The sequence below is a fragment of the Vipera berus genome (assembly GCF_964194415.1).
Source record: "Vipera berus genome assembly, chromosome: W".
NCBI classification, from domain to species: domain Eukaryota; kingdom Metazoa; phylum Chordata; class Lepidosauria; order Squamata; family Viperidae; genus Vipera; species Vipera berus.
Genome location: NC_138210.1, coordinates 65195959 through 65209732, shown reverse-complemented (window position 1 = coordinate 65209732; position 13774 = coordinate 65195959). Strand labels below are relative to the sequence as shown.

Sequence of the window (13774 nt, the reverse complement as noted above, 5' to 3'; positions counted from 1 at the left end):
GTCAAGGTGATTTCCTCTTGCCACACTTTTCTCCATGCCACTAATAAATGAACTGACTAGATTGTTACATCTCAAAGGGTGTGTGTTAGAATAGAGCTTTCTTGAAATTTATTATTGATTTTCCTATGTCAAAGGCCTAGTTACCATCTGATTTCTTTTCTTGTGGCTTCCCCTATATTCTTGGGATAATTTATTCAACACATTATCTGAAACAAAACTTTCCCAATCATATCTTGTTTGACAGAGGTCCACAGTTCACAATCCTTTGTTGGGAAGGTATGTATTAATTACTGAACATAATCACCAATCCTTTCTCTATTACCTGAAGTGAAATATTGAATATTCAAATTTAACTGGCTGTTAACCTTTCTACATTGGACCTACAAAAGATATTTTTTTATATTGAGTGGCATAATGATCTAGTGGTGAAGACTCTTTCCTTTCACTTGGAACATTGAGAATTCAATCCTAGGTAGTAGAAGATGTTTCTTTCCTAAGGTGCAAAGAAAAAAATCTGCTGTGAACTCCCCATAGGCATCAGGAAGGGCATCTGGCCAGTAAATGCTCAGCTCCTTCCAGTTGACTTGACTCTACCCCAAATTAAGGGATTACAGGGTCATAAAAAGGGAGTTTTCTCTTTGTTAATATTGTCAGTGATTTTGTGAGAAGAGACAAAGAGAAAATGAAAATAAACCAAGTGTTTGGACAATATTTGAAAGGACTAAAGATTGACATTGTTAAGAGCAAGGAGAGGGAATACAAAGTTAGTTTATTTAATCAAGATCAAAATAGATAATGTGATTTCTGGACATTTTTAATGGATTATTTTCTGACCAGGACTAAATGATGATGTTTTAAAATTTTGTTTAAATATAAGAATTATATAGGAAACCGTTCATTTGCTGAATATTAAATTTGTTTAAAGTTAAAAGAGTTATCTCTGATAACTGTTATTGGATTTTTAAAGATTAGGTTTGAATGATGAAATTTGGGGGATTTGTTTAATAATGGAAAATGAGATATAAATGTAAAAGGAATTAAACAATTAATAATTTAATAATAATAATAATTAATAATTAAATAATTAAAGCAGCTTTATTAGATTGAGTTTATAAAACATTATTTTTGATAACCCTTAATAGCTCTAGCAATAGCACTTGGATTTATATATCGCTTCACAGTGCTTTACAGCCCTCTCTAAGCGGTTTACAGAGTCAGCGTATTGCCCCCATCCTTTTACTGATCTCGGAAGGATGGAAGGCTGAGTCAACCTTGACCTGTAGGGATCGAACCCCTGGCAGTCAGAATACTGCATTCTAACCACTGCACCACCACAGATCCTCATGCTCACTCTTTTGCTGACTAAGATGGAGGATGAGAATTTAAAGATATGTTTATTGAAGAATGAGGCGAGATATGAAATGAAGAGATTGTTTTATTTTAAGAGACGGCGATAAGTTGTTTATACTTGCTGGCATGAAGGTGGAAGTTACATCTTTCTCCTTCAAAAAGTTCTCTTTTATCTTTGCAGTTATACTTTGCATTAGTTGCATCTACACAACATATTCTTTAATAAAATTATTAATAAAAAGTCACAGTGATCAGAGGCAGCATTTGTTGTGACTCAGGGTCAGCCTGTGGGTTCGGCACCCGGCTCAGATGTATCGGATGACTCAGATGAGGGGGAGGAGGTGTGTGGGGGTGACGAACCGGCTGATGATGGCTTGCAGGCTTGGCAGAGCTCCCAGCCGGGGACCTCCTCTCAGCTGCGTGAGCCCGATAGTGCGGAGGATGATGACCCACAGCTGGCCCTGTTCAAGGACGCCCGACGCAGGAGGCAGTCGAGCAGGACTAAGCAGAAAAAGGCTGCGGGTCTCCTCGGGAGGAGGCACAGGGAGACCACGCCCTGAGCTCTCAATAAAAGGAGTGTTTGGGGAGGGGCTGGTTGCTGAAAGCAACCCTTCTGCTTGAGGATTCAAGTTCCGGAGTTTTGGTTTCTTGTTTTGTTAATTGACTATTAAATCTTGGCAAACGCTTTTCAGCCTTGGACGCTCTCCAGTCTCTTCTTTCTGAATAGGGGTTTGCCTTATTACAAGGCCAGAAGGGGCTGGTTCAGAACAGCATTCTACAAAAGGAAAAGTCTGCTGTACCTTTCCTAGAACAGACCAAGCTTTGCCAAAATATCTCACAGAATACGGCACAAAGAAATGGGCACCGTCCTGACACCTATAGATCTTTTATTTGCCTTCTCACATCATTTTAATTATTCGCAGGGATCCTAGAAAACTTACTATATTCTCATTTGAAAGAAAATTCACTTTCCCTCATTGAACAAAAAGAACTTAACACAAATCCATGCAGCACAAAAAACAACATTATCCTTAAAATCTCCAAGAAAAGAAAAGGCAACCTGTTATGGCTTAGATTTACTGTAACAAGGCATTTGATTCTCATCCTCATAGATGGATCGGGAGAGGCTTAGTAAAAACATTCAAAACTACTTAATTGTTGATAAATGCATGGAAAACAAATCTGATATTGCTAATAATGAAGGGATCATCGAAGTCAAAATTAGAAAAAGAATATTCTAATGTCACCATTACTATGGATTTCAGCAACGATACCACTTTCAAATCAACTCTCAAATCAAAGTCATTTGCTATATATGCGTGACCTAAAATTATTGAAAAATCAAATGCAGAACTTAGATATTTATTCAATACTGCTCTTGAGGAGAAAGGCATGTAATTCAATCTCAACAAATGTTCATCTTTGATAAAGGAAGCAAATGTGGTGATGAAGATGGATTGAAGGCCAAGGGCAGAATATACTGTATGAGAAATACTTAGGAACAATGGAAGCTTGGGATTTATTGCATTGCAAACTATTTTGCCCAGGCAGGTCATGAGAAACCAAGCTTGCCACCTAGCTATGGCACTCTTTTTGGGGCTCCAAAGCATCCAGTGACTAACATAAGATCAAGTCTCTGACCCAGGCAACAACAATGTCTGTTCTTAATCCTCAATCCAGGATTAGAATAAATGAAGATTCTGATAACTGGTTTCCTTGCAATGAAGCAAGACCCTACATATCTTGAAAAATATCCATAGATTACTTGGGCATTTATTATTATTTTATTTTAACAGATGCACATTTCTCTGTAACATTTCAAATGTGACTGCCTCCTCTACAACATATTCTCTCCACTAGTTTGCTCAGAAAAGTCGACCATTAGACAAAACATCTCAAAGGTGCTATTTCAAAAGGCAACATTTTTTTCTTAAGAAAGATGTTTCGCTTCTCATCCAAGAAGCTTTTTCAGATCACTGAAGAGACTTTTTGGATGAGAAGCGAAGCGCTTTTGAGACAACCATGACATGGCTTAGGCCCGGGATATTTGCAGGACCGTCTGCTGCCAGGAACGATTTCCCATCGCCCTGTGCGCTCGCACAGAGAGGGCCTCCTCAGGGTGCCGTCGGCCAGACAATGTCGGCTGGCGACCCCCAGGCGGAGGGCCTTCTCTGTTGGGGCACCTACTTTGTGGAATCAGCTCCCCTGGGAGCTCCGGATGGCCCCAGACCTTCAGTCCTTTCGTCATGACCTTAAGACATATCTTTTCCAACAGGCCGACCTGAATTGATGATAATGGGGTTTTAATTATGATTTTAAATGTTTTTTATTGGTTTTAGTGGGACTTCGACATAATTTAATTCTTTTTTAATATTTGTATTTATTGTATTTTATTGTTGTTAGCCGCCCTGAGTCCTTCGGGAGATAGGGTGGCATACAAGTCTCATTATAAATAAATAAAATAAATAGATGACTGAAATCTCCATAGACATTTGACAAAAGGATTGATTATCTGCAAGAATTGACTTCATTCTACTATTAGAAAACATAGCATCTTTCCATTTAAGCAACAATCCCAAAGAAACACTCTTTGGGGGTTTATGGATAATGATCTCTGTTCTTGAGAGAGACAATCCCCAAGGCACCCAATGCTTAACACCAGCCTTCAAGGTTTGTAAATTACAGCACATCCTTCTCCCTGCTCAGTCCCTGACTATGAATTTTAAGCATCACTGTAAGAATGAAGGGATGACAGCTTTTTCTCATTCCCTAATCCTAACACATTTCAACATCCTTCCTGTTGGAGGGAGTAACCCTGAGGTAAAGCATGAACTATTCTTATAAAAAAAAGGAGTTATTTTGTGAGGAAGGACCAAGAAGGAATTAATTTGATCAGCTACCACCTTCTCAAGAAAGAAAAGAGTTCATTGGTCAGGAAGATGGTATGAGAACAATATATAAGTGATGACTAACAAGAATAAGCCATGGCTGTGGTTTTTAAACTTCATTTCAAATTGTATTATCTGCTTTCACTGGTAACAGTTAATAAATGTCCAACTCTGTTTATTATCTCTTCTACTTTGCATATACATCTCAGCACAAAATAGTGTTTATTTTCTAGACTAATGAGTCCTTCTTGCTGTCAGATTTTAAACGAAGGATTCGTCCAAGCTATTTAGTAACAGAATATCTGATGTATCTTCTGCTTTCTCCTCCCCGAATATCCCCCTTAAGAAAAAAATTGGGAAAAATATAATTGAATAATGAACACCTATTTCAATGCAATTAAGCATCCTTTCAAGGGTAAAGGTGTACCTAATGAGGAAGAGAGAGAGAGAGTTTGGTGTAGTGATTAAAAAATCAGACCAGAAACCAGGTGACTGTGAGTTCTAGTCCTGCCTTAGGCACAAAGCCAGCTTGGTGACCTTGTGCCAGTCACTCTCTCTCAGCCCTAGGAAGGAGGCAATAGCAAAGCACTTCTGGAAAAAGAAAACCTTGCCAAATTAATTGCAAAGACATATCCAGGCAGGTGACAAGATTTGGACATTCAAATGGAAGGGGAAAAATGAGGAAGCAGTATTGCCTGAGTACCAGAGGAAACAATACTATATTTAATGGATTAAAAATTTGATTCTGATACAAGGGAGGTTCCTACATTCCGGTGAAACACAGTGGAGAAGTTCAGAAATATTTCCAAAACTTGTCTTGTCTCATGAAATTCTATCATATTTGAGAATTTCGTAGATATTTTCTTGTAATATGTATAAATGCCTGAGGGAGCTGTAATTGCAGTGCAGCTTTTGGAAAGAAGGAATTAGAGGAAATTCCCATCAATGTTTTATCCTGCCTTCTATAGCTTACAGAGAGTGCCAATGCATGGTAAGCAGTGAGCAATAAGTCCTTAATGCTAGCCAGATCTATGTCAAAAAGTAGAGTCAGGCCAATGTCTCCTTTACTCATTTCACTGTTCCTCTAGAAGGCAATGAGCCATTATGTTACATACTTCATGGTCTCCAGACGTTGTGTTCATATACATCTGAAAGGAACACATTGAATGAGAATGATATAAATAAAAATCCTTCCTTCCTTCCTTCCTTCCTTCCTTCCTTCCTTCCTTCCTTCCTTCCTTCTTTCCTCCCTCCCTCCTTCCCCTCTGTCATTAACTTCCTTCCCTTCCTCCCTCCCTCCCTGTTATTAACTTCCTTCCTTCCTTCCTTCCTTCCTTCCTTCCTTCCTTCCTTCCTTCCTTCCTTCTTCTTCGCCCCTCTCTGACTTTTAGTATGGAAAGATGTAACCCAGTGATGAACATGGGGAGTGTTGTTTAGCTTCTTGTTTTGGAAGGGAAGTCCAAAATAGTGCAAGAAGATATAAAATGAATTTAGAGAATATGGTTAAGGCTGGAAATTATCTTAACTTATTCCAGATGGTATCATCCAACTGGACTTCAGTTGAGGAATTCGTGTTGCTGGGATTCGGAATTGGACCACACAAGAAATTGCTGCTCCTCATCTTTTTCACTATTCTCTATGTGCTCACCTTGGTTGAGAATATCACCATTATTATCTTGGTGCTTCTGGACACCCACCTGGGCCAGCTACCTATGTACATCCTGCTGAGCAACTTCTCCTGGTTAGAAATGTGCTATGTCTCCACAACGGTGCCTCGCATGCTCTTTGATTTAGCAGTCCCTGGTGGCATCATCTCCTTCAATGAGTGTTTCATCCAGTTCTACATCTTCTTCTCCCTTGGCTGCACTGAATGTTTTTTCCTTTCAACAATGGCTTTGGATCGGTATGTGGCCATCTGCCGCCCTCTGCACTACCCACACATTATGTCTCCCAGCTTCTGCTACCTTATGGTGGCTCTTTGTTGGATCGTTGGCTTTCTGTGGTATCTTGTTCCAGCAAAGTTGATCTCTAAGTTGTCCTTTTGTGCTGCCAATGTCATTGACCACTTCTTGTGTGATCCTGGTCCAATCCTATCCTTGGCCTGCCCTCCACTTGGAAAAGCTCCCATTTTCAGCCAGATTTGTCTCAATGGTCTCCTCATAGGCAATATCTCCTTTGTTGTGGTCTCCTACAGCACTGTGATTTTCACTCTAGTGAAGACTTCCGACAGTCTTAGGAAGGGCTTTTCTACCATCTCTTTCCATTTAATTGTGGTCTCACTTTTCTATGGCTCAGTGGCAGCGATGTATTTATTACCAGGTGGGGAAAGTCAATTAGGAGTCACAAAGGCTGTGACCCTCTTCTATACTGCCATTACACCCTTTCTCAATCCTTTGATCTATTGTCTGAGGAACAATCAAGTGAAGGAAGCCCTGGGCAGATTGCTAACAAGAAAGGTGAGACTGATATGGAAGAAGTAATTGTTTGTTTACACACACAAAAAGATACAGTACAAGGAAAATCGAAGGAAAAGCTACAGAAAATGCAAACAAATAAATTGAAGGAAGCCCTAGGCAGATTGTAAACCAAAAAGCACGCTTCTTTAAATAATGTTCATGTCATCTTGAAATTTTCCATGTCCAGTCTCCTCTTTATTTCCAAAAATGTCCCTGAGCCCCACCTTGTCCTCATCATAGCTGTATAAAATATGACAACGCTTCATCCTAGATCCTGTGAAGCCACACACACTTGGGCAAAATTAAGAGGAAAAAAAGAACATAGATTTTAGTGGAGTGGGGTAAATTCAGAGTGTTGATAACTGCAAGAGAAATTTCCCAGCCTCGTTTATAGTGAGTTAATTAAGGAAGAGTCCCTTATAGTGATTTGAATTCTTCCCAGATTTCTTTCCATTTTTATGTAAGGTAAGACCACAGTTCCTTCCTCTTCTCTTCTTTTCTTGCAATGGTCAACTGACCATGCTACAATGATCACCATAAAGAAGACAAAAAAGAGGACCATTTTTATGTGATAAGAAGCAGTCTCCTGATTTGTCAGCAGTGATTGTTTAAGTCTACAATTCCTTCTCTAGCTTCCTCAAAATCTCTTATGGGTTGTCTATTCTTCCATATTTTTAATGAATTAAAGAGGTTGGGAAAGGCTGTTCAGATTTATAAATGAGACAAACTGGAATGGAATAACTAACTTCCTAGAAGACAGAAATAAATTTCAGAAGAATCTTGACAAGGCTGGAGATTACTCTCTGGGTAGATACCACGTGAAATGGGTGGTCCATCAAATAAACTGGCTGTATGTCATGGGTGGCTTTACAGGTGATAAGCGGCACCTTGAATTTCACCTGGAAGCATACCATCAACCGATGCAGCTCACAAAGAAGGAAAGCACATGCTCACTGTTATGTATGCAGGCACCTGCATAGCAACAGCCACCAGGGGGCGTTGGCCTGAACAGTTTTGGCGGGAAACCTAGTTTTCGGCGGGAAACCTAGGGCCAACCCCATTGGCTGTCTGCTCACCTGGCCAGGTATTTAAGGAGGCCAGGTAACCCTCATTCCCCAGTACGCTACCCCCCCCAATAAAGAGCTGAACACGTACTCCGGCTGGCGTCTCTTCCTTGCGTCGGACCCACTAAATTGCACTCACCCTTTCCCATTGCATTCTGAATCAGCTGAGGCTTCCAAGTAGTCTTCAAGGGCAGATCTATCTAGAGTGCATTGCAATAGTCAAGCTACAAGGTGACCCAGACAAGAGTGACCATCTGAATGGATTTCTAATACAGGACAGGGTACAAATGGTGCACAAGAAGCTGTGCAAATACCAAGAAAACCACCAGATTGGGAACTACTTTTGAATGTGGATGTGCAATCCAAAATTAAAGGTGGAAAACCCATTATCTGGGGGGGGAGAGACATAAAATCCACAGCAAGTCAGTAGGATTAACTCAAAGTCTGCTTCTCCCCATCTGGATCAGCACAGCTTTTAGACACTGGGATAAGACCTCAACTTGGACAGCTTGGGGTCAAGAGTTTTAAATGGGTATCGTCAGTATATCAATAATATTGTCCCCTAAGCTAGCAGATGACCTAATGCTATGGTTTCATGTAAATATTAAACTTGTGGGGGGGAGAGGAATGAGCTTCTGACACCGCACAAAGGAAAGGCCAAGGCAGTGACCTTTTTCCTATCAACAAAACATGTTTTTAAATATCCTGAAACAAAGTTTAATGCTTGTCAGGTATCTGAATCTGGGAACTAAAGGCTTACGAAATCTCAAACATTTGAGATAAGAGGATATTGTATATTGTTAGTTGTTGTACAAGAAGAAATATAGGTAATAAAAATGGTCTCCAGGGAGGTGGGTGGACAGTAATATTTGTATTTTTATATTGTTTTTTATTTAGACATATGTATTATGTTTGTATTATTTGTATTTGAATAAAATTATTTTAAAAAAATTTTTAAAAAATCTCAAACGTTTGTCAGATGAACCAATAACTTTCTCATACACTTCAGAAAACAGCAACAATAAAATATCCTCCAATGAAATGTAGGAGATTTTATTTTGAAATAATTTTAATAGGATTGCATAGTAAGGTCTTTTAAGAACAAACACAACCCATATTCAAGGATTCTATCTGAACGTACTGGAATTGTGGACAAAATAAAGTCTTTGGCAATCTCTTCTCTTTTTTTATCATGTATTTGATGGAAAAAAATTAATTTGAATTTGGGATTTATGAATTTTCAATTTAGGAACATACGGGGATTTTGAATAAAAAAGAATATAAAATACTTTCTTCTTGACTTTTCACATACGTGTGTGCGTGGTGTGTATAAAAGCATTTCTCAGATGAATTAATGGTGGTAGTCTAAGAATCTAATTACACAAAATATAATGGCTAATATATGCCCAAAATAGCGGGAGATGCTTAGAAAAATTTACTAACAGGAGTAAAGAACATCAATGCAAATCTTTAAAATGATTTTATGACATAACGCCAATATTCCTATCAAAAGTCATTTTTTACTCTGGAAAAATAGGATGACAATAGGAACCTTCCTGTGAATTGTACACCTGGGAAAGCATTTAAATGCTTTCACATTTTCAGATAGCATGTTCTAGAGATCTTCACATGCTAAATTTCAATTAAAAGAGGATCATCATTCTTTGGGGCTGGCATCTGAAGAATATTGATTTACTTCTGATTTTGGATAGGTGGAAACAAAAAGAATAAGGAGATCCTTACACAGTGACTCAAATTGTCAAAAGAAATGATTTCTCATTCCTTTGTATGAATAACATTAGGGTTTTTTTCCTGTGAAGTTACAATATTGTATTGATTTTCACCTAAAAAGCCTCATTAAAGTAGGATCCCCATTTCTAGTCTGATTAATTTGGAGGTGTTATAATGCTACTTGTCCCCTCTCTGTGGGAGGTTATAGAGGCAGGGGCTTAAAAGCAGTTTTTTTTTACTGGGGAGACCCCAGTTATTTCAGAGTAACTGACAAGTTGGACTTCTTTGCAGCTTATTTTTGTAGTTAATGAATTTCTATTGCTTTATTATTATCCATGAACATTTGAGGGAATGTATGATTTGTTGGGATATGGTGGCTCAGTGGGTTAGGACGCTGAGCTTGTCGATCAGAAGGTCGGCAGTTTGGTGGGTCGAATCCCGAGTGCTGCGTAACAGAGTGAGCACCCGTTACTCGTCCCAGCTTCTGCCAAACTAGCAGTTCGAAAGCACGTAAAAATGCAAGTAGAAAAATAGGGACCACTGCGGTGGGAAGGTAACAGCGTTCCGTGCGCCTTTGGCGTCTAGTCATGCTGGCCACATGACCACGGAGACGTCCTCAGACAAGCGCTGGCTCTTCGGCTTTGAAACGGAGATGAGCACCGGCCCCTAGAGTCGGAAACGACTAGCACGCATGTGCGGGGGAACCTTTACCTTTACCTTTTTATGATTTGTTGCTCTTGGTATTTTTAAAAAATATTATTTGTTGCTATTGGCATTTTAAAAAATATGAATTGTTGCTAGTGGTATTTTTTAAAAAAGTATCATCAACACCCTGCTTGGTATTCTGTTATTTTAAGTTTGAGATATTCAAAGAACTTTCTTGCCCACTATTTAGTTCTTGAGGTTAAGATCAGGAGCAACAAACTTTTAACAAACTGCAGGAAATAACTAAAGGGACTGAACACTCTCAATGGAATTACTGCATTATGAGAGAATGGTTGGAAAGTTTTCATAAACAAACTCTCCAAGAGAGACTCACCTTGGAAAGTTTGCAGTTGTGGTTAATAGAACAAAAATCAATGTGGTTGAAGACATGAAGCTTAGAACTGTTGGGGAACTCAAGCCAGGATATTTTCAAATTTAGCTGCTTTTTGATTTCACAACATAGCTTGTCTTTATGCTTGGGAAAGTCCTGTGGTGATATTCTCCTATCATGGTCCTGTGATTAGAATCCTTCCAGACCATTTCTCAGCATTAAGCACATAACTTATATCATCAGCAGATCCTTCTTGATAGCTGAGCAACACCTTTGAGAAGGACCAAGGTAAGATACCATTGTGCCATTTGGAAGTTAATTAATTCATGGGCAATTTATGATTGAAACAGGGGCTTAGACACAATAGGTTTGTTAAATAGAAACCTTTATGTAGGCATATTCTATCTTAACTGCTTTTCTGATTTTTGTAAATACAAACATGAGGCTGTACTTAGGTAGAACATTTCATTTATTTTTTCCCCTTTCTTTTTTTTAGCTTGGAGAATTTCCATTGTGTTATTATTATTATTATTATTATTATTATTATTATTATTATTATTATTATTATTAATTTTGGAGTCCATTCTAAACTAACGAGTTGAATCTGAGGAACTGTACTAAGTTTATTATGCAGGTTGAAATACAGTAAATGTTCGATCAATAATCCAAGCTAATTCTTGCCTCTCCGCATGTGTATTTCATTCTTGGGACACTGCAAGTAAAAAGCAGAGTTGGAATTAGGGCAAATTATTTCTATATCTCTAGTGATTTGAAAGGAACAAGCAGGTAGAGAACATGAATATCAAACTTTAGTCATTCCTATGGAATATTATTCATAAACTCATCATAAAAGATCAGACAATTCCTGAATCCACTGGAAGGATATTTTCACAGAGACAAGTCACATAATACCACTGTGACTTGTAATAAACATTGATAGATTAACGCCAAGCTGGCAGGAATAGCCAACACTCAGGAAGATAGGCTTAAGATATAGGAGGATCTGGACAGACTTGAATACTGGGCGCTATCTAACAAAATGAAATTCAATGGTGAAAAAAGTAAGGTTCTGCATTTAGGCAAGAAAAAACAAATGTACAGGTATAGTATAGGGGGTACCTTGCTCAATAATAGTAACTGTGAGAGGGATCTCAGAGTCCTAGTGGACAATCCCTTAAATATGAGCCAGTAGTGTGCTGCAGCTGCCAAAAAAGCCAACACAGTGCTAGGCTGCATTAACAGAGGGATAGAATCAAGATCACATGAAGTATTAATACCACTTTACAATGCCTTGGTAAGGCCACACTTGGAATACTGCATCCAGTTTTGGTCACCACAATGTAAAAAAGATGTTGAGACTCTGGAAAGAGTACAGAGAAGAGCAACAAAGATGATTAGAGGTCTGGAGGCTAAAACATATAAGGAACGGCTGCTGGAATTGGGTATGTCTAGTTTAAAAGGGACGCGGTGGCTCAGTGGGTTAGGACGCTGAGCTTGTCGATCAGATGGTCGGCAGTTTGGCGGGTCGAATCCCGAGTGCCGCATAACAGAGTGAGCGCCTGTTACTCGTCCCAGCTTCTGCCAACCTAGCAGTTCGAAAGCACATAAAAAATGCAAGTAGAAAAATAGGGACCACTACGGTGGGAAGGTAACAGCGTTCCGTGCGCCTTTGGCGTCTAGTCATGCCGGCCACATGACCACGGAGACATCCTCGGACAAACGCTGGCTCTTTGGCTTTGAAACGGAGATGAGCACCGGCCCCTAGAGTCGGAAACGACTAGCACGCATGTGCGGGGGAACCTTTACCTTTACCTTTTACCTTAGTTTAAAAGGACTAGGGGTGACATTTATTTATTTATTTTATTAAATTTATATACCGCCCTATTCCCGTAGGACTCAGGGTGGTTTACAGGGAGAGTTAAAAACAAACATACAAAAATTAAAATCAGATTAAAATTAATTAAATCAAGTCCCCAATTTAAACTAAAACCCAATAAAATTAAAACACTGATAGCAGTGTTCCAATATCTCAGGGGCTGCCACAAAGAAGAGGGAGTCAAGCTATTTTCCAAAGCACCTGAAGGCAGGACAAAAAGCAATGGATGGAAACTAGTCAAGGAGAGAAGCAACCTAGAACTAAGGAGGAATTTCCTGACAGAACAATTAACCACTGGAACAACCTGCCTCCAGAAGCTGTGAATGCTCCAACACTGGAGGTTTTTAAGAAGAGACTGGGCAGCCATTTGCCTGAAATGGTATAAGGTTTCCTGCCTGAGCAGGTGGTTGGACTAGATGACCTCCAAGGTCCCTTCCAACTTATTATTATTATTATTATTATTATTATTATTATTATTATTATTATTATTATTATTATTATCCCATGCAATCATCATTTCAAGGGTCAGGGAACAAGCAACGAAGAAGTTGCTTTTTCCTATCGGAAACTTTTTTCCCGCCACTCAGGCGAAACTGGGGAAAGAAGAAAGAATAAATGGCAAGAGCGCCTTTCCCCTATAGGAAGCGGGGCACGAGCAGCTTTGCAGCTTGCAACCCATACAAAAATTGCCCAGGTTTTTCTTGCAGGGCTGCTGGCTACTTCTGATGGGTTTCCTACTGTTAAGCTATGGAGCAGTTTCTCTGCAGGGATGCAAAACACTGAGTTTCTTTTTAAAATAATAATAATAATACCTTTATTAAATTTCAAAGTCAAATATTAAAATGCAAATTAATATAAAAGGGAAAGAGAATAGCAAAACAAATTAGAAGGGACAAAAAAAAATACAACAAACCACTTTATCACAAAGATGATCTCTGGTTTTCTTTTAGTCCAGAGTCCATTCTTTTAGTCCATTCAACAAGGTGTCTCTAAATTTAAGCAAATAATACCAATATCTTAAAATGCTAGGACTCAACTTTAAAATATTTATATTCATAAAATAGCCTTCTCTCAGTTTTAATCTAACAAATAATAAATTGTCAAATGTGAAGTTAAGTCACTCTTGACTCCTGGCAATTGCCTACCCTACCCTACCCTAGAATAGAGTAGAATAGACTAGAATAAACTACACTAAACTATAGACTAGACTAGACTAGAATAAACTACACTAAAGACTAGACTAGACTAGACTAGACTAGACTAGACTAGACTAGACTAGACTAGAATAAACTAGACTAGACTAGACTAGACTAGACTAGAATAAACTAGACTAGACTAGACTAGACTAGACTAGACTAGACTAGACTAGACTA

At 38.8% G+C, this 13774-nt stretch overlaps 1 protein-coding gene across 1 annotated transcript; it reads left to right on the top strand.

The window, feature by feature from the left end:
- Positions 1–5773: 5773 nt before the first annotated feature.
- LOC308676366 (olfactory receptor 11G2-like) lies at positions 5774–6718 on the top strand (the record flags this gene model as incomplete). Its single annotated transcript, XM_081342176.1, has 1 exon — positions 5774–6718. The coding sequence occupies one exon, from the start codon at positions 5774–5776 to the stop codon at positions 6716–6718; it is 945 nt and encodes a 314-aa protein (XP_081198302.1).
- Between the last annotated feature and the right edge of the window lie 7056 nt (positions 6719–13774).